Source organism: Lepidochelys kempii, chromosome 14 (assembly GCF_965140285.1).
Source record: "Lepidochelys kempii isolate rLepKem1 chromosome 14, rLepKem1.hap1, whole genome shotgun sequence".
NCBI lineage: Eukaryota > Metazoa > Chordata > Testudines > Cheloniidae > Lepidochelys > Lepidochelys kempii.
In genome coordinates this window covers 10,050,627-10,076,935 of record NC_136393.1, presented here as the reverse complement: position 1 = coordinate 10,076,935, position 26,309 = coordinate 10,050,627, and the positions used below count along the sequence as shown (strand labels likewise).

The 26,309-nt window shown below is 47.5% G+C and overlaps 1 protein-coding gene across 3 annotated transcripts; it reads right to left on the bottom strand.

Annotated features, from left to right (window-relative positions):
• Positions 1–1,234: 1,234 nt before the first annotated feature.
• On the bottom strand, positions 1,235–24,696 carry TRIM25 (tripartite motif containing 25). 3 transcript variants are annotated; one of them, XM_073310340.2, is made up of 10 exons: positions 23,918–24,696; positions 19,123–19,218; positions 15,045–15,278; positions 14,225–14,381; positions 12,628–12,660; positions 11,844–11,927; positions 10,913–10,978; positions 10,103–10,129; positions 8,248–8,322; positions 1,235–6,465 (listed from the first exon to the last, which is right to left on the bottom strand). In XM_073310340.2, exons 1-10 carry the CDS (start codon positions 24,518–24,520, stop codon positions 5,936–5,938), a joined length of 1,905 nt encoding a protein of 634 aa, XP_073166441.1. In that variant the 5' UTR covers positions 24,521–24,696; the 3' UTR covers positions 1,235–5,935. The 3 variants fall into 3 exon arrangements, with proteins under 3 accessions (XP_073166441.1, XP_073166440.1, XP_073166442.1); XM_073310339.2 differs by having other exon boundaries at positions 12,628–12,663; positions 23,918–24,695; XM_073310341.2 differs by lacking the exon at positions 12,628–12,660 and having other exon boundaries at positions 23,918–24,695.
• Positions 24,697–26,309: the final 1,613 nt, after the last annotated feature.

Genomic DNA, 26,309 nt, shown 5'->3' with positions numbered 1-26,309 from the left:
ATCTTACTACCAGCCAGAAGAGAAAGGTGTCTTGCTTAAGGTAGCACAGTGGCTCAGGCTGGGCTCTCATGTACACCAGTCTGATTTCTTTTACATACATTGTTTTGAAAAGACAAAGCAACTGTAAAGCCGCTTGTGTGGAACAAACTCCCCACAGAAATCAAGGGCTACCACAAACCTCACCACCTTCAAGTGTGAGACGCCCTTCTTTGAGCTGAGAGCGAGAGCACACCCACCATGTAGACCTTAAGGCAAAAACCAAACTCTCCACTGCACACTCAGTTCTTCCCCTGGGAGAACCCCCACCACACACACACAAGCACGAAAGAGGTTAGGCGTTTCTCAATGTGCTCTCAAGCTACTCCGGTGATAAAAGCTGTATCAGAAGAGAATATTCCTTTTTTTTGGTGAACAGGAAAACCCAGGGGAATAGTTTTAAAACTAGACATTGACTCACTTCTCCATTGTCTTCTTTTTAGGCGAGGTGGTGTTGAGGAGAAATAGATCTCTCTCTCCCCCGATCTTTTCCCCCACGGAGACGCTGGAAAGGAAAAAGCAAGCCAGGGACAGAGATCCATGTCACTTAAGAATACCCATCACAGCAGGTGGCGTTCTCAGTAGTCACCAAGGATCACATTCACTTAGTTTTTGTCTGGGTGCTCCTCAGTCACTTATATCGACTTTTGCGTGGCGAGTGCTTACCTAGCAAAGAAGGTCCTCCAGCCCAATCCGGGTCGCTGGGCTTTATTATGAAAGAAGTATTAAATAACTATTGCTAGTTACAGGCTGCAATCTTTTAGGCAATACGTATGCAAAGAGACTCCCTGGTGCATTTTTATACCAGAGGCAAGTCGCAGTAGTCACTCCCTTTTCCTCCAGTTTTTTGCTTATACTGAATTCTGTCTGCAGCTTCCGCTGGGTGCAATAATGTTCTACACCTCTCTCCCTCAACCATAATGTTGTGCAGTTGTTTAGCAGTTAGTGTCCCAGCCCAGAGCTGGGTGCATTTCAGTGGCAGACGAAGAATGCTCTCTGTATAGTTCGTGAAGTGCTTGGGTACTTTTTAGAAAGGCTCTATATAAAAATTGTACAACATGGTTTGTCCCTCCCTTCCCCACAACACTCCAATCACTTAATCAGTTATAAGACACCCCAAGTACTGTTTATTTGTGGATTATATAGTCCACATTTATAGGGAGCAAGGCCTCTTCAGTTTAAATCACTAAATACGTCATTTCATGACAATCAAACTTTATTGAATTCACAAAACTTTCACTCAGCTGCAGAATCAATAAAAGATCATAACAGATATTAGATTCATCACACCATGCAACTTTTACATCATTAGTCCCAACAACACGATAGACCTCCCAAATACATGGCTACAGGCTTCCTTGATGAGACAGACTGTAGGTGTTATTGATGCATCACTACATAGAAGCGTTAAAAGCGAGAGCACAATAAGTATCAACTGGCTCTCAGGACTATCCTAGTTACTGTAGACAATTTTAATCAAAGATGCATTCAATAAAACTCGTTATAATTGTTATTTTTCTTAGCAACAAGATTTTTTGTTAACCAATTTCACATGCAGAGAAATTACAGAAAGAATGATCTAGTGATTCAAGCATTTTGAATATTTGTGTCCTTCCACTCGTTACATTTTTGCACACTTCCCACTCCCCAAAATGCTCCTGGCTTTTTGGGTCACCTTTCTTCCAGAGTGAATTCCTAGAAAATTAAGTTTAAAAGGACTTTTCTTATGGACAGAACTAATCCACTGGATGACTATATCTATTGTCAGTATTAAAACTGATGAAAAAGATACTATTTTTATACCATTATTGGAAGAGGAAAAAAACTCTACCTATGAGGTTTTAGCTGCATCATCTTGAGATTGCATTGAAAACAATTGATCAAATTTATTATGCTACGTCTACCATCAACTGTTTTACAACAGATATTCCATCTAATGTAGTGCAAGTGTATCAAGCTAAGCACTAAACACTATAACTTAATTGGCTGTATTTGCAAGAAACTGTTAAGTGTTTCTCATTTGATTTTATAAGAATAGTATAGACATCTCAACCACGTGTCTTGCAGCTAGCCTGAAAATAAAAGTTACCAATACAACTGTTTGTCCACCCCCGCTAATCCATGACACATATTCCATATCATACAGAAGTGCAACGATCCCCAAACTATGGTCTTCATTTTGTGGATCTCTGTCAAAGAGCACGGACTACAAGAATTGGACTCCCACTGCTGACAGCCATGGGCAGCACAGGAATACGCAAGTTGCTACCACAAAGCACAACCTTTCCCAAGATTACTCCAAAGTGGCCCTTTACTGCTCTGGTGCATTGCAGGATGGGCAGACAGGCCTAAAGAATACTCATGCATCCAAAAGCAGAGATCCTTAGAGGGACTGTCCACCGGGAGTATTTTAAACTCTTCAGTGGGGAACAACATTCCAGCACATCAGAAAACTTGGTAGGCTTCCTTATGTGAAAGGGAATCCAAAATGCCTGAATACTAGTTAAGACTCTTTATTGGAGAGCATGCACCTCCCAGACGATGAGTAAAAACTAGAAACACTTATGTGGATAAAAGTCCAGAGCACCTGAAATCTCTGCAGGACTTCACACAAGGAAAAGATCCCAAATCCCATAAAAATCCTAGAATTCCTCAATAGAAAGGAGGACTCTTTAGGGAGGGAAAGAGACCAATGAGCACCTACAATGAATACAAGGTAGGACTCTTTAAGGAAGAGTCAACTGCCCATTTCTTATGGAGGAAAAATCCAAAGCTCTCCTGAGCAATAAGCAGGATTCATTATGGGGAATAAGACCCCAGAGCTCCTGAATATTTCAACAAGACTGAGATCACCTTAGTCGGAAGGTGGGGGAACCCAGCACATGGAAAGCAGTGAGACCCACTTTCCAATGAGTCCCCCCCGTGTGTGTTCTTGATGGGCCATACATCAAGGGTCTTTTGTCCCATCAAAGCATCTTTTTCTTCTTGGCAGTCACACTGGATAACATCATAAAGCTCTGTCTTTGTCCTGTCAATTACTTGGTTTCCAACTTTGTCCAGCACTGCACTGGTTTCTTCCTCGTTGTTCACGCTCATGTTGTCTATGATCCTTCCTGTGAGGAGTTCTACACAGTCAGTGAGTTCCTGTCTCTGATCAGCTCAGCATCAGCTCCTGCTCTCTAAGCTATTTTAAGTGTTTTTGTCCTGCATTCCAGATTGCTTTCCTGCTGAACTGGTTTTGGAAAGATGAACTGGCCCATTCTATATTTCAATACTACAGCTATTCCAAATAACCCCACTGTGATCCAGCGCTGAGGTCATACTAGTTCCTTAACTAAATCCCTTTTTGACCAAAGGAATATTATTATATTTTTGACATCTGGTGTCTCTGAACGACTAGACAGTTGACGTTGATGTTAAACATCCAGGCTGGAATGCTGCAATACTTTGCTTTGCTAAAGCACTTCAGAAACTTCAGCCCTTGTAAAATTCTGCCACCAAAACTCTTGTGAATACTGTCTCCTCTCTAATGTTATAGAGTCTGCAGTGGCTTTGCATTATATTTCACAGGGCATACAAAGTTCCATTATGAAGAGCTTTACATGCCAATAAATATGGTCAATTTCAGCATCTTCCCAGTTCTTTATGGACTGGTCTGAGGACCGAGATCTAGCAAGGAAAGCCTCTCAATGACTCCTACTTATCAGCACAAGACATTCAGATCTCCAACCTTTAGCTGCGTCCCCTAGTTGTTTCTCCAGTTTCAGAGGGTTTTATAGTTATGAACTACAGCAAAGGTCTCCTATACCGCAGACAATGCCTGGAAGGAGCAATTGCTATACAGGTTCCAAAGTAAACCCATGTCACAGCACATAAAGTAAAAACAATGCATCAGGAGAATAAAAAAATGCATTCCCAGAAACATATTCTCCTTCTATCATCCTTTCCAACATGTTGCTAGTTTAGAAGATTCGCCAGCCCACATGCAGATTCAATGCCAAAGGGGACACATCGCTCAGAACGATGCTTCAATTTTGCCCTAAGGCAGTTTTCAGACTTTTGGAAGCCACTGTAATGATCTCAGTATCATGACCAAATGGCACAAAGACTTGGTACTCAGGGAATGCCATACTTCGAAAGAGAAAATTCTCTGACCCTGCGGTGAATGAGCAGAACATTAATACTATTAGGCAAGCCCAAGATATTTTTCTCCACTTCTTCCCACAACCTCCTCAAAATGTAAGGAGGTATTGTAGAGATTCATAATGTGAAGAAGTAAAGCACCCTGATACATTATGTGAGACTGGATGCTTCATTCCAAAAGGCATAGCAAACAGACCCTTTAGATTACCTAAAAAACTAGATGTGTTTTTTTAAATTCTGTTCATTTCAAACAGGGATTTTTTATTTTATTTTATTTTTTTTTTCAATGGTGGCATTGAAAAGCACCTTGATCTCTACGGCAGGAGCAATTTGTGGTGCTGCTCACCTTTCCGATCTTTAATACCCCACAAATGTTCAGAATTTGAGTTGTTCCATCCCATCAAAGCTTTCAAGACAATTCAGATACACAAGTGATAAATCAGTAACTTCTTAACCCTAGCTACTACAGAGGAATTTCTGCAGGGCTTCTTTCTGAAGACACTTGGCTTCGATACATGGTTCTTGGTTATATCACGGTCACTTGCTCCTTTCCTTTAAAAGTTTCTGGTCTTCTATTCCAACATGCTACCCCATGTTGGCTTTTACCATTCAGTGCTAAAGACGTGTATTTATTTAATTCAACCCACACCCATCTGCAATGGTGTTAGACAAACCACGTGTAGGAAGTATCTTCCATAGGTTTAACCATTTCAAAAGGCCCCCCAATACCTGTGCAAGGCCGGTCTCTTGCCTATAGACGACTGCCTGAGCAACAGGAAATCAGACAGCAAAAATCAACCTCTAAAACTAGTGACGGGATAGAGCAAGAGAGGTAGAGGACGCTGCTGGGCTTTTTCAGGAAAAAAAAAAAAATTCCTACATTCGGGACAGAATCAAACTCCCACTGACATCGGTGGTAATTGGATCTGACCCTTGTGCTTAGCCATGAAAATCATTTGATTTCGTCTCATAGTCATCATTTCTCTTTTAAAAGAAGAAATCGGGTTCTTTTAAAGACTTTTGCTTGAACCACCTTTGCTATCTAGTGATTGCAGGGAAAACCTCCGAGAGTTTTCACGGTCATCAGTGCTCCACCGATGGATTTAGGAATTCAGATGGGAAGAATGGGATGCACCAGCCCCCAAACTGCATATTACAGCCAGTTAAACCTCCTGCCCAAACAGAGTGATATTGGTGCGGATAGACCCAAGACTCATTTGATGCATTGTGTGGCAAAAATCTGGGTCTCCCTCTGTAGAAAAAGGAACAGTGGAGCTGTTGCATCCTTCTTCTTTAATATTGCTATAAAAACTAGGTGCCTTATTTATTACAATTTAGGAGGTTTAAAAATAGAATTCCTGTTCTGCCCTTTGGGACCTTATTTTTGTAAGTTATAAAACTGGAAATATTCACAGGTAAAATCTTCTTTGAGATGGAGAAAAGTTCTCGCTCTCCTTTACATTCATGTGCAGTAAAAGCCACCTTTCTTCACACATGTCAAACCAGAGCACTAAATCCACTCTGTAGATCTTGCTTTTCTAACCAGTAACTTCCCAGTACTTGCAGGACTGCAGTCTAGTGGTTTTGGATAAGCAGAAAGCCACCAGAAAAAGCCATCCAGCAAGCTAAAAGCAAGAACGTATGTGCTTTGAATTAAATGAGCAAGCTAGAACTACCATAGTGAATCCCTGAAAGACAGAGAGGGAGCGAGCAGATGTAAATACCCTGAGCAAACAGATTCAGGTGTGACAGCCTATTATTTCAGCTGGCACAGCGAAAGGATAGTGCCACTGGAAAACACCCAGAAAGCAGGATAGAGCGCTTCAGTGAACTGCGCTCTAAATTTGTAGATCAGGTTATGTTTCTCGCCAACACCCAGGAAAATAACGAAGCCTCCCTCATAATTGAGCAGCACACCAATCTTGGTGGCCTTGGTGTTGGGCAGACATTTCTCGAGATCGTTATGCCAGGCTGAAATTTTTGAATTAAACCACTCAATGCACCAGGAGTTGCTGTTCCTCCCCAGGCGGCTGTCCGCCCCTTCCCTCTCCATGCTCCCGTAGCAGATGCCGATGCCGCAGAAGTTATTCCGTTGCAGTTCCACTTCCCAGTAGTGGATGCCCCTCTTGAAGCACTGGAAGCCCAGCACTTGGGAACAGTAGGTGAAGCGCTGAGGGTGGGGGTTATACTTCTGGGGTATTTCAGAGACCGACATCTTGGTGTTTCTGTCTGATAACAGCACTTTGTTATGAGCGGTGTTGAAATCCAGCGTGATTTTAGCAGCATCTATGGAAAAACCCATCGATACATTATAAGTACTAAGGCAAGGTGGGGGTGCACGGACAGGCATGTTCGTGTGTGTGTGTGTGTATGTACAAAGAGCGGGGGAGCGAAGGGATGGAACAGTTACTGGTCCCACTGCTTACTCTCCACTAGCTTCCCATTTTCAGCGTGGCAGCTAGTGCCATGCAACACACTTTCCCCTCCGGGTGGGGAGACAGGTATGGCCACTGCAGTGCGGCCAGGCTGGGAAGGAGAGGAAAGGTAGCAGTTTGAGATTCGCACACACACACACATATGTTTACCTCAGTGCTCTCTGGCCACATGATCCCCTAACTCAGACATAGTGTTACACACAGTCCGATCACTGCCACATATAAAGTGAATGAGCTAGCGATGTATTAACTAATAAGGACAGATTAAAAACACAACGCATCCCACCAAACCATATATCCTCAAGGTCATTTTGACCGGGTTACACCCCCCACCCCACCAATCACCATAAGAAGTGCGGCCTCCAAGGAATTAACCCTGCATCCACTACTCTTTGGCTCTGATCCAGCAGAACTGGTGCACAGAAAGAGGGAAGTGTGGGTGTTGAGCAAGATGCCTGCAGTCAGGGTCTGCCACCTGGATCAGTACATGGGGACGGGGTGAAGGCAGCGCCTGTTGATCCATCACTACGCTGCACCAACAGTCATTCCTCCATCAGGCTGGGCGCCCAGGCCAGGACCCGTGGTGGCACCTGTAGCCCTGAGACAACGGCCGTGGTTGTGGAGTGGGTCGACTGCTGCTCTGTGGCATGGGTGATTTCAGGGTGGCGGAGGAGAGTGAAAGGATCCCTTCCCGCTGTATCCCAAGGGAACTGACAGCACAGCCCTGGTACTCTGGCAGCGCTGGGGTTATCGATGTGGCACTGAAAGGCAACCTACACCCCTGCTTGGAGGTGACCACCCCTACCAAGACAGAGTTCTGCAACATGCCCGGCTTCAACTGGCATGAGAACCCCAGGCCATAAGCACAAGTGGAGTGCCAGAGGGCAAGCGAGGCAACAAGCAGCATTCCAGAATGCCGCCAACACGGCGTAGCTGTAGGGAGATCACCAGAGTCCTAACCATTAGCGCTAGCAGAGAGTACTGGAAGGGAGAGAGCCTCACACTCTGGGTCTCGAAAGCAATCCACAACTCTTAGGGGTCGGGATGAGACCACCCTAGGGTTGGGGGAATGATCCCATATCTACCCACCGTGGGCTTTCTTCTGAAGCATCTGGTGCTGGCCACTGCCGCAGACAAGATACTGAACTAGATGGGCCATGGGTCCGATTCACCATTGCAATTACTATCTTCCACTCTGAAGTCTCCCTTCTTTTAGGAACCTAACACTTATTTTTAAAAATGCCTTTGGTGCCTAAACACCATTAACTTTCAACGAACCCCACCTGCGGGGCTGAATTTTTATACCATGTCCCAACAAACTCATTTGGAACAGTGATCCCAAACCAGCAGGGCCATACGTGGGTGGACCTCAATTAAACTTAGTGTCACACCTATGCTAGCAGTGAATTTGACCTACTCTGGCAACAGGTCCAGTATTTTAGTAGTTAACAGCCTTACCCTTTTTCTAGTAACTCCCCTCATATATATCAGTTAACCAGCAATTTCAGTACATTAATAAAGCCATAGCAACATGAAGATCCAGAAAGAAGTGACTCACATAATACCAGTGAAGTCTAACATGATCATAAGAAGAGTCAGTCATTTTTAAAATGTAACACGTCAGGTTACTTACACTCCAGAAGCTCCTCTCTCGATTTTGTTAAAAAGCTTTCAAGGGATGTTGCACCTGGATTCGCAGTGTTTGGTGCTGAATTTATGCAAGAGAGAGACAACAATAGCATGTCACTTAATTTGTCATTGGGGAACACGCAGAGTTCATACAGTTTCTTTAAATGTAATCCAATATTGTCCTAAAGCTAAATCTATGAATCTCAGATTAATAGAAAACCAGAACCCCTCTGCACATGGGACAGCCTGGAGAAATCCCAGTGGTTGTATTAAAGAGCGTATTACTAGAGTGAGTTCTGTTCGCCACAGAACAGGTACAATATGGAACATGCCAGCCAGGCAGCCCCTGCCCTGACCCACTAACAGTCATTACCCTTTTCTGCAGGGACCAGCTCTGGGGGGAAAGGCAAACTGCAGGCTGAGTTTACATTTTCGTGTGTCTCTGTAGAGCCAGCCCCTGGTGGCTGCTGTGATAAAGGTTCTGGGTGTGGACTGCTCACTAACTTATTTCACACAGGCCACGACTGACCTTGGCCGGATTTGAAACTGTGACAGAGGTTAAGCGGCTTCACATCTTATTGCCAAGTCCCCTGTGTCACCCAGTTCCCCATCTTATACTTTTAGCTACTTTTTCCTCGAAGCGTTCAGCAAGTCATGCGTGAGAGGGGGACTTGCAACCTGAGCTAGTCATCATGGGCCCAATCTTGCGGGTGGACAGCACCTCCCGCAAAGCCCTCAGCACCCTCGACACCCATGAGAGAAATCAGGATGGAGGACACCTTTCCCCTTGCAGGAAATACAGGCCTACATCTGGGGGAGTTTTTCCAGGGACTTTGATGCAGCTGTTCTCAGGCACTGTGTGCATTTCCTACTCCTGCTAGAATTCTGCACCACTGCACTCTGCAGAATTTGCACAGAACTAATGTTCCCTGCAGAATTTTTTCTTTTTCCCCCACACAGAATTTATGATTTCTATCAAAATGCTCCCGCTATCAGCCCCAGGTATGGCTGGGGCTCTCGCTGGGGGCTCCTCAGGCCTGGGGAGAGTGAAGAACTCTAAGGAGCAGAGGTGAGGCTAGGGGCTGAAGTGAGGAGGGTGGGGGCTGATGGGGTGAGGGTCTGTATTGATGGTAGGTTCTGAGCAGATGGGGTGAGGACTGGGAGGATGAACTGAGAGCAGGGGGTCGATGGGGTTAGTGGGACTGAACTGATGGGGTGGTGATGATGGCTGGAGGACTGAACTGAGGGAGGACTGAACTGTGGGGGGTTGATTATATTGTGTTTATTTGACAAATAAAATATGCAGAATTTTACAATATAACGGGCAGAATTTTAAATTTTTTGGCACAGAATTCCCCCGGGACTAATTTCCTCACAGCTTAGCCAAATGCAGCCCAAGGCTGCCCTGTGTCACCCCTGCACTTCCATTCCAGAGCCTCTATTAACCCAAACTTGACAATTATGTATCTTCCACATGCAGTTCACATTACCACAGTGGGGGTCTTGGATCCTCCCTAGTGGCTCGTCCACAGAAGAGGTTAATGACTTTTCTACAGAGACCAGCTAGAGGACTTCGTCCTTGGGCTCAAGCACTAGAGACCAGGCTTTCGGTGAGAGGAGTCTGGGGTCCAGTCCCCACTGACTGCCCACAGAGGACCATTCTCACACACAATTTTGTGAGTTAAATTGACACAGCCAGACACCTCTGTCCTGAAGAGACATGAGGAGCCTTCACAAGCTAAGCGCTCATTTCCACTTGCCTCCAGCACACTGAAGTCAGCCATCCTCCACTTTGCATTTTAAGTACTATGTTTTGCTTTGCTTTTTGGAGTAAAAGTCTCTTGAAGTTCTGCACTTACCAGATTTGGCAGGTTTTTTTTTATCCCCTGAAAAAATAAAAGGTCTCTGTTACTCAGTGTAAGGCCGGATGTATTAACATTTAAAAACGACATCCACTGACACATAAGAACAACGCTGCAGCTGGTATAGCTCTGCTGAAGCCTGTGGAATTCCTGCAGTTAACAGCAGCTGAAGTGCTGGCACATTGCAGACCAGTGCAGACTTTTTCAGGCTGGAAATTAATTACTACACATACACACCCACAGAGTGTACTTGGTTGCTTACTTCTCCAACAGGCTGACACATACACTACCAGTCAGTTTAACTCTGACAATATAGGGCCTGATTCTGCAGGTGCTCTAGGCACAGAGCTCCCGTTGAAACCAATGGATGATCTAAGTGTCAAGCACTTCAGGGTCAAGCCAGTGGTTTTTAAACCACTACTGCACAGCTAATGTAAGACCCGTGCAACACTGCTTGTGTCTACATCCAAGATAGCTAGTTGCTATATGTTTGTTTTGCCTTCAAGAGCTCTAGCTACAGATTAATAGCTCTATATTATACGTAGGTCATTTCTTCATGAGGTGATTGTTTTTTTAAGCCAATGGAATGGAGGAGACCTTGCTAAATCAGACTGAAAAACGTCAAGGTAAGAAACATCAATTCAAAAGTGCTTACCTAGGGCACTTTCTTGGTACCTTGCATTGGGACCCATAGATAATCTCGTCTGCCTTCCCACCCCTCCTTGGCTTCAGCACCTGGCAGGATTGGGCCCCAGGAGCATAAACATGAGCAAGATCAACAAGAACAATGAACAATCCATCACTTACTCATGTCTGCATCCTCACTCGACTCCGACTGAGGCTTCTGAGGGGCTTTACCTATTTTTGGAGCTTCTTGTGAAGGGAGAAGAGAGAACATGAGCAAGCTTATAAAGCAGGACGCATCACATGCAACAACAGTGGAGGAACAGACATTTATGGGCAGCTTAATCGAGACTTCGGTTCCTTGCACCGTTACTGTGGAATAGCTGGACTAGCAGGCAGAGAGCTCAAAGGCCAAGGAGAGGTTTGCTTAGCCTTTCCACCTGCATGGACACACATAGCAGAACCTGAGCTACAGACCAGTAGGCCACCACACCATGTGCAATTTGCTTGGTTAGCCCTCACTAGGCACTCAACCAGATGTTCTCAGCTCCCACTGGGTTTGCACCTTGCAGAAAGAACTCTGCACCTCACAGGACCAGGGCCCTGGATTATAAACCAGCATCAACGGAAGGAGGGAGCCTTTTGGGTGGGTGCAGGAGCAACAAACCAACCCTGCTTGGGTCCGCCTTTCAGTGCGCTTGCCTGCCTTTTGCGGCAGCCGTTACAGGTACACGCCCTCTGGCGGCGCCTAAGAAAGAGGAGGGGCGTGAACTTCCCAGTGCTGGGCACTGCCCTGTTGGGAGGGATGCCACCACACAAGCGCAAGAGACAAGACACGCAACCATCGGCCACATGCACCGTACAGCTGACATCACTGGGGTGTACAATCTAACCAAACTGAGGGCTGGGGGAATAATTTCTCTGAGCTGTCAGTTCTAGTCTTCTTGGCGAAGCTTGCTATTCAAAAAATGTTTTCAGACAGAGATGTGGTTTTCAAGTTGACGGTGCCCCTTAGTAATCATCTATTTGCTCTAGAGGATACTGTTGCATTGACTGCTAGAGGGAAAATTGTATGGGCAGCATTTAGGTTTTGATGGCCACATTGTTAACTTACGTGATCCCACAGCTTTTCTTCCAGATGCCGAGAGTTTATTTGAAGTGTTTATTTGAAAAGCCTTAGGTTTCCACTGTGGATTTGCTGCAATGAAATCACACACATCATATTTTACAGCTGTATTGCTGTAACAAGCTACAACGAGAGGAAGGATAGTCTTGGGGTTAAGATATCTGGCTGGTACTCAGGAGATCTCTGCCCATGTTTGTGGCAGAGCTGGGAGTTCAATTAAAGCCCCGCTCCTGTAAAGACTCCTGCTCAGCTTAATGGGGCTAAGTTAAGATCCCGACTCCACAAACACTTCATCTTTCTGCATCTTTCTGCATCTGTAAAAATAGTGTAATAGCGGTTTCTATCTTTCTTAGAGTTTTATGCTGCCAGACATCACTGTAAGGTCTCAGAACCTGGCAACAGGAAAGGCACTAGTCGACTTCATAGAGTCTCTAGCTTTTTCCCCTTTCTCTATTACAATATAAGCTGTTTGCAGCAAGGACTCTCTCTCATTGCATGCACAGCACCGAGCACAATGCAGCTCCCAGTCTACTGTAATACTGATGAACCACAATGCACAAGTTTATAAAGATAAGCTCATTACAATGTTGTCGTCTTCCTACATCCGATACAAGGTACAACAAAAAAAGCTTGGTCTTGCCTGAGAGTCAGGTACAGTGATCAGTACCAGTACTTTGTAACTGTTTAATAAAAACACACTTAAAAACAGCCAGGGAAGGAGTGAAAAAGATAGAAGCAGGGGAGAAAGGAGGATAGGGCGTGGTGAACTTACCCTTCTCCTCCACACTTGGTCTGGACTGTCCACCTGCTGTTACGGATATTTGTATCAGTAAGTACAACTGTTTCAGATACATATTGATCTTTATTAGCAACCCTTACAATCCCACTAGGTTGTGTGCAGCAACAAAAGACCTGGCTCTAGACGTGATGAAGATAGCGTGGCTTCTTCAGACACTTTGTAAACAAGCCAGATCACCCTTCACTTTCCAGCACAGTGCATAGGCCTTGCCTACATTGGAGAAGTGCATCAGTTTAAACTACATGGATTTTAAAAAACGTCTACTTTTTTTTGAAATGGCACAAACCCCTAAAACAGGCACTTAAACCCAGTTTAAGCATCTTATTTTAGAGGTTCAGACCACTTCAACTAGATGGATTTTTAGTTATAGAGAAGTCCACCAGTTTCCTACAGTGGGCTATAGTTCAAAAATCACCCCCATTCTGAGATTTGCCTTTATCCTTAGGTATATAGCTGACCCATGCAGCTAGACTGTACTTACTAACAAAAGTCTGATCCCACAAACACTTACTCCCTCTAGATTTTTTTTCTTTTTCTTCTGAGTGACAGTCACTTTTATATGACTGAACCTGAAGTTGAAGAGCCATGCCCAGGCTGGCTACCAAGGTGAGTCAGCAGAATAACTCTGCACCTCTACAAAGAGGGTATAAAACCTGACACCCTGTCACACTTCAAGAATGTACTTAATTTCAGACAAAAAGTACAGCTTAACACTTTTGATTTGATAAGAGGGATATCTGTCCCATCCAGCAGGTCTGACTTGCAGACATGGAGCCAATAAACTAGAAAGCTTAATGGGGATAACCCAGCCTTCGATCAGTGCTATAAAATTCACTAACATATATTTCACATTCACCATTTTACTCTTGGCTCCATGATTTCAACCCAGCCCTACTTCCCCAGCCAAAGATCACGTATCAAACAACCAACTTTCTGCTCTCTACAACAGAACTCTACACACGCAGAGGAGTATGGAAGGTCAACAACGTTCTATGCCAAGGCTGCAATAGCTGAACAGATGAGGGAAAGCCCAATGTGCTAGGAACACAGATAAACCCGCCTATAGATATACAGGAAAAAAGTGTCATTCCATTTCTTCCCATATTTTTAATTCTCTTGGTGAATTTCTCCTCATAAGCCGAGATACAAGACTAATTTCTTTATTTATCACAGACTACTTCTTGATGATAATATAGCTTTTTATGAGAGTTCTGTCAAAGCAAAAATCAGTGGGAAAGTATCAAGACACTTATAAGTTTATCCAAATGTAAATAAAGCGTACCACTGTTTAGTCCTGTTGACAAGCTTTAAACAAAAACACACCTAAATCAGTTCTCTTTCCTAACCACCCTGAGTATTTAACTTGTAGTATTTCTATTTTGAGAGGGAGGGTTTCATTACTTTACAAAACAGCTCAATTGACCAACAGTTTTAAAACATCCATATACAAAATTGTGACAAGCCAGAAAAGTCTGCTTCTGAATATTTTAAATTTAAGGGGTTATACTATTTGATCTCTAAACAATAAAACAAGGACCCACAGTGGTAATTCTCTCTGAAATGATCATACCTTCCATTTTCTTCTCCTGAGGTTGATTCACCGTTCGTTTCACTATTTCTTTAAGGGAAAAGGCACCTTGATAAATGGTGTGTATCAAGTTTTGGTCCAGATCGATTCTGGGGATGAAAACATCTTTGGTTGAAGTCTGTCGCAATTTCGCTGCTTTCTGTAATAAGATATGGAAGAGCTCATGAAGTCAGGGATAAGTCACTGCATAGAAAAATTTGAGTCTGGAATGTCATAACTGGTTTAAATTATTTTACTTCTGCATTATTTCTTCTTATGTGTGTTGATTTATTGGGGGGAAGGGAGGTTATATTCGAACACTAATCAGTCATGGCAAAATTCAATAAAAAGTACCCTACATGGATTATTTTCTCATATGATATCTGAAAACAGAGGAAAAGCTACTGTAGATACTGTCATAGCAGTGAACTTCACTTACACCACGACTACTTCTCTGGTTAACTGACCCAACCAGGAGGGGGCAACTGTGGCTAAAGGCTGGGAGAAAAGAAAGATAAACTGGAGGATAATTTGCCTATAAAAAGGGAGAAAATGATTATGCAGACAACAACAGGAATAACAATCCTAACCAGTGATTCAATAGGCAAATAATATCACTGCCTAGAATACTCACAGGACAGTTAACTCAGTGGACACATTTCTATGCCTTTTATAAAGCCAAGTCACATCGCAAATTATTAATATAATCTTTATAGAAAAATCTCTTTTTATGTACAGACAACAGATTGATAAAAAGTCAGAGCAGGGCTCCTGCAGAAGTCTCTTTCTGAGCTCAAACATAAAGTCAAACGTCAGCACTCACCTTTAAAAATGTAATGTCATCATCTTCAGTCAGTGTCATTTCAATCTGGTCCCTGATGACCTGAATTTCATTTTTCTTCTTTCCCAGGACGTTATGGACATAATCAAACTTATCACAGACTCGCTTTTCCTCTTCTTCAACCTTCTTCATTGCCTGGTTTTCTTCTTCTTCTATTAAAGCTTTAATTTCCAAGAACTCACTTCTGAGCAAATCCATCTTTCGGGCAGCTGTCTCCTAAATCACCAACATATTAACATTGGTTTCAAAGTGGCTACTTGTGGGGTAAAGCCTTGAGTGAAATATCTCTGCCTTCATTCCATTTCCCCACAGCAGCCCCTCAAAGGGCCTTATCCTTCCCCCCACATCAATGGCAAATCTCCTATTCACTTCAAAGGGAGCAGAAACAGAGTCCATCCCCACCCTCGCCCCAAAAATCACTCAGTGTTAGGCAAGAAACAAGGCAGATTGTGCCATCTTGTGGTTAAAAGGAGAATTGCAAATCAAGACTTCAAGGTCTGCCTCCTTGGGGAAGTCAAAACACCTCTGTGCTTTAGCCCACCCATTTTGATAAGGATTATAACAACTCTCGTCTCACGGGAGTTTTGTGAGGCATCATTAACTAACATCTGCAAAGCACTTCCAGATTCCCCAAGACAGACTGGCCCAATGGGGGTGCAAAGTTATTATTCGGAAGGGAGGAGCTGAGTGTGATGTCTCTGACCCAGCAGGGTATTTGCATGTAATAGCCCATTGGTCATCAGCATGGATTGAGTTTGGGACCTCTGGATTTAACAGCACGAGCTAAGAGACCAGATGCATTAGCTTGGAGACAGTAGCAGACTCAGATCTCAGTATGTGGTCCAGCTATTAGAGGGCGACAAAGGTCCATATGGAGTTAGAACAGGTTACACTTCCTCTCCCCTTACGCCAGCTGGGTGAAGCTCATCCCTAGCATCAGAAGGCCACAGAAATTCAGCTCCCCATGACATCGGAGTCAGCAGCAGGAGCCTCCAGGTGACCATTTTCAGTTATGCCGCTCCCATGAGGTTACATGGGCACGCACACTCTCAAGAAGCCCCTGCTCCTTTGTACAGCAGAGATGACAATATCAGGCAGTCAGCACAGCTCACGGAAGCGCCACGTTCAGAGGGCAGTGCCATGCACACGCCTGCTTACTGGTAGGGGGGAGAGAAAGGTGGAGGAGTTTAAACAGTCTCCAGTCAGTTTGGCAGTGAGATTGCACAAAGCGTGCTCTCACCCCAAAGAGTGCCAGCTGGTTACCCTCACTTTCCCCAAGAGGGATTCATTATGGGCTGAATGTGGTTCTTTGTCCCCTTCTAGTGACTAGTCTGCAATAAAGAAGGACAACACATCTGATCCCTTAGCTAGCATCTGTAGCAATCTAAGGTAAACCAAATTAAGGCCCCTTTCAGTTCTGAAGCATGTCCATGCACGGGCTTAATGCAGTTTAACTAATCCACTTTTAATTCACACCTTTAGTTAATCTGGATTAGTTTTCCTGAGTGTCCTCACGTAGACAAGCCCTGACTGACATGCCAAACATCACAGAGAAGAGTCTGGAGGTGGAGCATGGAACTGAACCCGTGTCTTCCAAATCCCAGGCTAGCACCCTAATCACTGGATTATCCTCCCTCTTTAGGGAGCAGACTCCCACTGACTTCAGTGGGCTTGGACCAGGTTCTTATTCCTTTAGCTCAAGCTGTACAGGCTCATGCTTTTCAGTGGGTTCTAACTCCATTGTTAGTACCAACGGGGATTACCATGTAAACATAGGCCATTCTTAGTCAGATGATTACAATGCCTTCTGTACACTTCCTGTCAAAATACTACTTATATGGGTATGTGACTAGGGTGACCAGATGTCCCTATTTTATAGGGACAGTCGATATTTGGGGCTTTTTCTTATATAGGCGCCTAGTACCCCCCACCCCCTGTCCCGATTTTTCACACTTGCTGTCTGGTCACCCTATATGTGACAGAATGTCCATGTCCACACCATTGTAATTATTTTTGTCTTGTAAGGAATCACTTGAAAAAACTCAAATTTGCTTGTCAACATTGTCCTGATAAAATGTGTGTGGTAACACTGTATGCGAAGTTATAATACTTCCCTGTATGATGTTATTAATACACATTCCAAACCACAGCCCTACCATGCAAAATTTGGCAAACAGGTCAGTCCTAAAAAAAGTAATGTGCGTTCTGCTTAATTTGCATTTAAGCAGTAACCGGAGTTATGAAGCAGGAAGGGGAGACAAAGGAAGTTCAACAGGTGGAAAAAACCCAGCAGGGAATATTCTTCCACATAGTCAGGAGACACAGTCTGAGACTATAAAAAGGAGGAACAAACACCCCAACCCCTCCCCCACATCCATTCAATGCACGTGAACAATGAAGTAAGTAGCCGATGGACTCCTGAAAGCATGTCGTGAGAAAACTTCACTTTGAATTTAACAAAGTTTGTTAAATTAGGCACCAGTTGCAGTTTATCTTTATTTTTCTTGTAACCGTTTCTAACTTCTATGCCTCATTACTTGTACTCGTTTGAAATCTCTCTTTATAATTAATAAACTTGTTTTATCTAATCCAGTGTGTTTAAATGGAAGTGTGTGGGAAACTCCATTTGGGGTGTCAACTGTGTGCACATTATTTCTATTACAGACAAGGAGACTTTATATAAGTTGTATTGTCAAGGAGAGAGCTGGGCAGCACGGAACATACATCTCGGGGTGGGGGGAAAGGTGGTCACCCTGCACTATAAGGCTGGTGAGAGCCAGCCAGCGTGTAACCCAAACGAGGCTGCCAGGCTGCAGTTGCACAGACATTCAGGGTGTGGCTTGCATGCTGGAAGGCTGTTTGTGAGCACAGGAACTCCTCGCTTAAAGTCGGCCTGGTTAACCTTGTTACATTGCTGATCAATTAGGGAACATGCTCGTCTGGCAGCCACCTGATTTGTCCACTGCTTGCAGGAAGAGCAGCCCGTTGCAGCGAGCTGGTGGGTGGTTGGAACCAGGGTGGACCGGCAGCCCCCCTGTCAGCTCCCCCTAAGTTCCCTGTGCAGCAGCCACCCAGCAGGCTATCAACTGCTGGCAGTTCAGCTGTCCCTCCCCCCACTGCCATGTGCTGCTCCTGCCCTCTGCCTTGGAGCTGCTTCCTGAGACTCCTGCTTGCTGTGGGAGGGGGAGGGGGAAGGGACGAAGAGGGGGGCTAATGTCAGGGTGTCCCCCTGCTCCTGCACCCCGCTTACCCCATCTTCCATAGAACTGAGGGGACACATGGAGGGAGGGAGCTGCTGCCTTAAGCAGCAGCTGCAGTCTGGTCTCAGCTTGCTGATCTAATTAACAAGGCAGTGTACTTCTGACCCCACTCTTCATATTTAAAGGGGAAATGCGCATCTCTCTCTCAAACACAAACAGGGTGTGCCTCTGTCTCTGTCTGCCCTCCCTCCTTTCCTGCTGCCTTGTTGAGAGTGAGAGTTAACCCTTGGGGGCTCAGCCAATTGCTAGTTCATCATTTAGCAGGAAGGCATTCCCTGGGAAATATCCCACCCTCTGACTCCTCCACCTCAACGAAGCTTCACAATCATCATCGCTCTGTACCAGTATTAAATCATTTGTTTAAAACTTATATGGTGTGTGTATATAGATATATATATAATATAGTCTTTTGTCTGGTGAAAAAAAATTCCCTGGAACCTAACCCCCACATTTACATTAAGTCTTATGTGGAAATTGGATTCGCTTAACATCGTTTCACTTAAAGTCGCATTTTTCAGGAACATAACTACAACATTAAGTGAAGTGTTCCTGTATCCCAGGTGGGAGCTCCTTCAGGAAGGTATTATAAGGCACCCAAGGTTGCAGGGCAGGGATGACACAGCTGCTCATTACTCTGGATTGTACCCTGGTATGTCACAGGGTGTTCGCTTAAAAGTCATTCTTATCTGAGTATTACAGCACCTTATCAGGAGCCAAATACAAGAAGCCAGGATCCCAGTGGCTAGCATAACCTCAATAGCAGAACAAGAGCCATTTTTAAACAAGGGCTATCCACTTACACTGGTTTGTCTTTGCAGCACCCTCACTTCATCCAGTGCCAGAGAAGCTTTTTCACTCTGACTATACAGCTCCGTCAGTCTGTTCTTTAGCTGTGACTGCAACAAAACAGATCAGACCCCAAATTAAAAGCGTGGATACTGCACCTCTTCCCAATATGCACCATATAAATAGTGAAAAGCAAATTAAAAGGTTAGTTTTAATCAACCTTTATCACCAACACTGGATTTTTTTTTTAAATCCATTGTTCCTTAACTGTACAAACAAATAAAGACAATCTCTGTACACAGTTGGGACGGTGAGCAAACACCACTGATGCAGCACCATCTTTTCCGAGTTGTGACACACACGCAGTCCTGTAACAATGACATGAGTCTACCAAGGCAGTACTCCTATCACAGCACCTCTGTCAGAGCACTCTTATCACAGCAGCCTTCCTGGCTCTTGTGGGTTTAAGAATGAACCTTAACATAATTTTAACCTAACTCCACCCTAAATAGGTACCCCAGATCCAAAAAATAGGCCTTCAGATTGGCCTACCCAATGTTCTATTATCTTGGCTCAGTTTCCCTCCAGTGTGTTGCTAAGAAGCCCTGCCCAACCGTGTTTAGGTTCTACTTTGTACACACACACAGCAATACAGTTTGGGCAGGATGAGAAAGGTTTGTTATATGAATTCAATACGTCTCACTAACGGTTCAAATTGAGCTACCTGGGGAAGCACATTTGTTTTCACCATCAGATTTCCCAGCCAGAGCATGTTTCTTCGACCACCACCACCCAGCCTGTGCAGAAGACTTTTCAGCTGAAGTTCTTAAAAGGCTGAAGCAAAAGGAGGCAAGTGTCATTCTCCTCATTTTACAGAGAGTAAATTTGAGCAACAAAGGTGAAGCGACGTGCCCAAGGTCACTCAGCAGGCCAGTGGCAGAGCCAAGAATAGAACCCAGGTTGTGCTGACTTCCACTCCAGTGGCCCACTGGGCCTCAACATCACACTAGCTATGCCTGGGAGTCACAGAGGTGTTTGTGCATAAACATGTTTATGGCTAGAACCTAAATTGCAGAGCTTGAACATCTCACATGGAAATCAATGGACGTCTTAAGCACAAAGGCTTGTAAGACTGGGCCCTTAATAAGCTATGTGATTCCTCAACTCCTCACACTTTCATCCCTCTTAAAACCACCTTGCGAAGGCTACTTTCCTGGTCTACTACACACAGATTCCGCCACTTGAAGAATATTTAGGACCCATTTCTGTGAACCTCGGAGCACCCACTCCCTTTTAAGTCACAGGGAGCGGAAGGTGCTCAGCTCTTTACTTGCTCAGACCCTCTATCTAGATCTGACTAGCTCTAATGGCTGTAAATCTGAAGAATTAAGAGCTCACCACTGGCACAAGTTCTTCATAATTCACTGGACTGTTGTCAACGGGTTCAAAAGCTGCAGGTGTGCACCTGTGGTCAGAACGGAGTCCACAGACACCCCTCCCCCATCTTATCTGTGCAGGCCCACTCAGAGCCCCACTGAAGCCCCACAGGCATCTCTGCATGATGCAAGAGTTTGTGGATCTGCAATCGGATCATTGTAGGCAGCCTTAGTACACACAGTACAATGGTGATAAGAACAATGGAACTTCACTACTCCGCTGCGTCCCCATGTGACAAAGGCTAAGCCACCATGGATGTTGGCAAGGTCTGCAATAGCTTCCCCAAAACAAGTAAACATGAACCTGAAAGCCACTGTAAGGCTCAAGCATTCAATCCTACGCCAGCAAATCTCACGCTGACATTGGTGGGGCTTTAGCTGTGTAGGACTGCAGGATCAGGGGCCTAAGGCCAGTGTCCATTGAAATACCTGGGAAACCCTTCCATTGGTTTCAATGGGCATCAGGGCTAAGTTTCCAATCCTGCAAACACATTTACAACTGTGCGTGGTGCTTACTACAATGGGCCCAATCCTGGGGTAAAATGCTGACCCCTTTGATGTCCATGACTAAAGTCTGAGAGAGCTTATTGGGCCCAGGATTTCACCCCAGGGATTTTAAAAAGTAGGTGAACTGGCTTTCTGGATGTGCAATAGCTGTGATAGTTTGAGGTACATGGCTCCTCTGATACTGACTTCTTTCCACACCGTCAGCTATAAATCTTTTGTTTATCTTTCCCCTCTTTCCTCTGAAAAGCAATTTAAAGAAAATTACAAAGAGGGCAGTCACTGTGAAAGATATTTCCCCCCAGGAAAGAGTCAGAGTGGCTACCCAATAAGTATATGCAACAGCAGCAGCAAGCACAGACCTAGCTGCTCTGGAGACGGAGGTCTGCTTTAGCCATTAAAGAACATTTCCCCATTGCAACCACTTCCCTTACCTATTCACTCCTTTGGCCTGTCCCCCAGCCAGTCCAACGCCAGTACTAATTCATGCTAAGTCTGCGGGTGATGTTATAAGATGGGCAACCTAGGAATGAGCCTGAGACCACCACCTCATTGCACACAGCTCACATCTGGCTTCCTCCTGCCCTTTCCCTCTCCAAAAAAAAGCCCTTATTACAACTCAAAAAGAGTCACTAGTCTTGGCTAAAAAATATTAACATAACTCCCTATAAGCCTGAGGTCAGACTGCCCACCTTGGGCATCTTTGGCACCGGAGAATATCAGACTGGGGCATCCTGTGCCAAGTTCTAAAGCAGCACTATGTCCCCCAGAACAGTTTTAAAAAAAAAAAGGCCTTAATAGTCCACGCCTAGATTACTATCCAGCTGATTCATGCACAGAAAACTCCCTTTTGTGCCCAAGTGGCTCCAAAATCTGGTCTGTATCGTGGTATGTCATAAAATGTTCTCTTAAAAGAGGAAGAGAAAAAGATTTCACAGGCAGTGGAACTGACCTTCAGAGCCTGTCATTTTATTATGAACTAACCTGGTCTATGCTCCTGATGGCACTTTTGGGGCCCGCAATTCCCTAACTACCACCCCAGACTGCTGCTCCTCAGGCCGCCTCAGCAGTAGTAGGGGCAGCCGTCCAGGATCTTGAGAAGGGTGCAAGGGGCATCTTCTAAGACAGGGGGTCTCATCCTTTTTCTTTCTGAGCCCCCCCCCGCCCCATGCTATGAAAATTCCATGGCCCTCCTGTGCCAAAACAACGGCTTTCCTGCATATAAAAGCCAGGGCCAGCGTCAGGGGGTAGCAAGCAGGGCAAGTGCCCGGGCCCCCACACCACTAAGTTGTTCAGGCTTCAACTTCAGGTCCCGGTGGTGGGACTCAGGGGCCCCGGGCTTCTGCCCCACACGGCGGGGCTTTGACTTTCTGCCCTGGGCCCCAGCAAGTCTAATGCCTGCCCTGCTTGGCAGTGCCCTCCCCGACCCCGAACCCTGCTCATGGTCCCCCAGGGGGCCCCAGACCCCTGGCTGAGAACTGCTGTTCTAAGACTATGTTTCTCAATGACCGGACCATGGACTGGCCTCAGTCCCTGAGATCTCCCTAACACAGTTTAGGAAGACAGCAAACCGGTCCCTGCTATCAAACAGGTTGAGAAACACTGTAGACCAGTGGTCACCAACCAGTCAATCCTAGAGGATCTCCTGGTTGATCCTAGAGGATCTCCAGCAGTGCAGCGTGGCTCCCTGCCTGCCCCGGCCCCATGCCGCTCCCGGAAGCAGCCAGCGCAGCCCTGGGGGGCAGGGGTCTCCCCTCCGCAAGCTGCTCCTGCCCGCAAGCACTGCCCCCCCGCCAGCTCCCATTGGCCAGGAATGGGGAGCTTTGGCCAATGAGAGCTGCAGGGGCAGTACTTGCAGAGAGGGGCAGCGGGCAGAGCCTCATGCCCGCCCCACCCCCCAGGGCATGTTGGCTCCTTCTGGGTGCAGCAGGCAGGGAGCCTGCCTTAGCCTTGCTGTGCCGCTAACTGGGAGCCACCCAAGGTAAGTGCTGCCCGGTGGGAACCTGCACCCCAACCCCCTCCCGGAGCCAGCACCCCACACCCCCTGCTGCCCCCCAACACTCTGCCCCAGCCCGGACCCTCCTCTCAGAGCCAGCACCCCACGCCCCCTGCTGCCCCCCAACACTCTGCCCCAGCCCGGACCCTCCTCTCAGAGCCAGCACCCCACGCCCCCAGCTGCCCCCCAACACTCTGCCCCAGCCCGGACCCTCCTCTCAGAGCCAGCACCCCACGCCCCCAGCTGCCCCCCAACACTCTGCCCCAGCCCGGACCCTCCTCTCAGAGCCAGCACCCCACGCCCCCTGCTGCCCCCCAACACTCTGCCCCAGCCCGGACCCTCCTCTCAGAGCCAGCACCCCACGCCCCCTGCTGCCCCCCAACACTCTGCCCCAGCCCGGACCCTCCTCTCAGAGCCAGCACCCCACGCCCCCTGCTGCCCCCCAACACTCTGCCCCAGCCCGGACCCTCCTCTCAGAGCCAGCACCCCACGCCCCCTGCTGCCCCCCAACACTCTGCCCCAGCCCGGAGCCCTCTCCCGCACCCAAACTCCCTCCCAGAGCTGGCACCCCTCCTGCCCCAGGCTCAGCCCAGAGCCCCCTCCCACACTGAGAGCCCCTGCCCGCTGACAGTGAGCGAGCAAAGGAGAGAGGCTGGGGATGGAGGAAGCGGGGGCCTCGGGGAAGGGCCGGGGCGGACCCTCCCCTTCAAAAAGCGATCCCGGCGGCCGGAAGGTTGGCGGCCATAGCTGTGGACGGCCAGGGGGCGGGAAGAGGTCAGATGACAGCGGCGCCACCCCAGCCTAGCGCCCGGGCCAGCGCCGGTCCGCGCCCCTCGCCCCCCCTCCCCGGCAGGGGCCCCTCGCCCGCCTCACCTCCTTCTCCGCCTTGGCCTGCGGCACCGGGCCGGTGAGGCAGGTCCGGTGGCGGACCAGGCAGACGCAGCAGATGCAGCTGGCGTGCTCCCGGCAGAAGAACTCCAGCAGCTTGTTGTGCTCCTGGCACTTCCTCCGCTGCAGGTCGCGCAGGGGCGGGCACAGCGGGTGGTCGCGGAAGGCCGGGCTCTCCTGGTGCGGCCGCAGGTGCTCCAGGCAGAAGGAGGCCATGCAGGTGAGGCAGGTCTTGGCCGCCGCGGCCTCCAGGCAGCTGTCGCAGGCCACCTCGGAGCGGCCCCCGTCCCAGCCCTTCTTCTCCTCGGCCGGGCCCGCGGGCTGGGCGCTCTGGAACTGCTCCACCACCCGGCACAGCACCGTGTTTTTCTGCAGCTCCGGCCGGCGCGGGAAGCTGGCCCGGCACTGCGGGCAGCTGAAGCCCGCCAGGAGGCCGCTCCAGGTGACGTCCAGGCAGGGCCCGCAGAAGTTGTGGCCGCAGGGCGTGGTGACCGGGCTCTCGAAGAGGCTCAGGCAGATGGAGCAGGTGAGCTCCTCTTCCAGCCCGGCCAGGGAGGGCACGGACGGCGCCCGCACCAGCTCCGCCATGGCCGGTGGAGGGTCGGAAACGGCTCCGGCCAGGGCTGTGCGCTTTGGGGTGCACCGAGCATGCTCAGTCACCCAGGGCACCCGCTCCGCAGGCAGCGGGAGAGGCGGGCCTGGGGCGGGAAAGTGAAACTCTCGGAGAGCAGCGGGGTGGCGGTTCCTGGAAATCGCGTGGAGGGGGGGGGAAAGTTCAGCGCAGAGCCAGGCGCTCGAGCAGATCCCTCCCCCACCCCCCGGCGGCAATTTTCCCAAGCAAACCGATGCCACCCCCGGCCACAGCTCTCGGGGGCAGGGAGCCGCTGGGGCTTAGTTCAGATACAAGGGCCGCCGGGAAGAGGTTTCCTGCCATGTATTGCCCTTCCTCTCCGCTGCACTCTCGCCCCTTTGGAGCCTGGGCGGCGTGACACTCAAACAAAACTGCTCCGGAGTGCAAGACCTGCAAAGCAGGAAAAGGCCATATAAAGTTGCAAGGCGTTTGCCTGTCCGCGCCCCGTCACACACCATGCAGAGCCACTCGTGCACCGTTGAGAATGAGCTTGGCAGCCCCTTTAAAAAGACGGCAAATCGCCTGGAAGATCTACAAAAGCAACAGGAATTTGCAATATTAAAAAAAAAAAATTGCAACATGATTTTTTTTCACACGTTTTATTGTGAAGTACTCGTTCGATATATATCTTACATTTGTTTTATTTTTAAATAGTCCTTTCACCTTCAGGTCAAAATGGTCAATGCATTTATGCAATTTTTGAAAAAATCAGTATTTCCTGTTGCTACCCCGGATGTCTTTAAAGACAGTCCAGTAGCTCAGTTACTAAATAAAACAAGGTTACGTTGATTCAAAATACAGACGAGAAAGGCAAATATGTATTTTTATATCCCATGCTATTGCCATATATGACCTAAAAGTCACGCTACCCTCACATTAACCAGACCCACAGTAAGGCTCAGATTTACTGTCTAGACCAGCATAGTATTACTAGTATCCTGCCAAAATAACCCTACTTGGCCACTAATATTCGAGTCCACAATGCTGCAATCAAATGAAGCCACTGAGACTCCATAAAGGTTCAACGGTCCACCCCATGGATCTGACTGCAGGATCGGCCCCTTAAATAGCTCATGACTAAGGCTACATTTTAGTCATGGGTATTTTTAATAAAAGTCATGAACAGGTTATGGGCAGTAAACAAAAGTTCACAGCCTGTAACCTGTCCATGACTTTTACTGTACTATATACCCCTAACTAAAACCTGGGCCAGGGGCACTGTGGGTGCTGGGAGGTGGCCTGTAGCCCCTGCTGGTACTGGGGGGAGGCAAGTGGCAGTGTGTGGCCTGGGACCTCTGCTGGTGCTGGGGAGGGGGTCAGATTGGCAGGGCTAGCAGGCTCCCTACCTGGCTCTGACCGGCATGTCCCTGTGGCTCCTAGGGAGAGGGGCAGCCAGGGGAGCTCCGTGCACTGCTCCTGCCACAAGCGCTAGCTCTGCAGGCACAGCTCCCATTGGCCGGGAACCACTGCCAATGGGAGCTGCAGGGGCGGCACCTGTGGGCGCAGGCAGCACGCAGAGCCCCCCTGGCCCTTCTGCCTAGGAGCTGCAGGGACATGCCAGTAGGAGGCAGGGACTCCCCCCCCCCCCCCCAGATAATCTCCCCCTTCCCCATAACCCAACCCCCTGTCCCAGCCCTGAGCCCCTTCCCGCACCCAAACTGCTGCTGCTGGCCCAGGGGCTGCGCGGCTCAGGCAACCCCTGAACCAGTAGGGCTGCTGCAGAAGTCACAGAGGTCACGGAAAGTC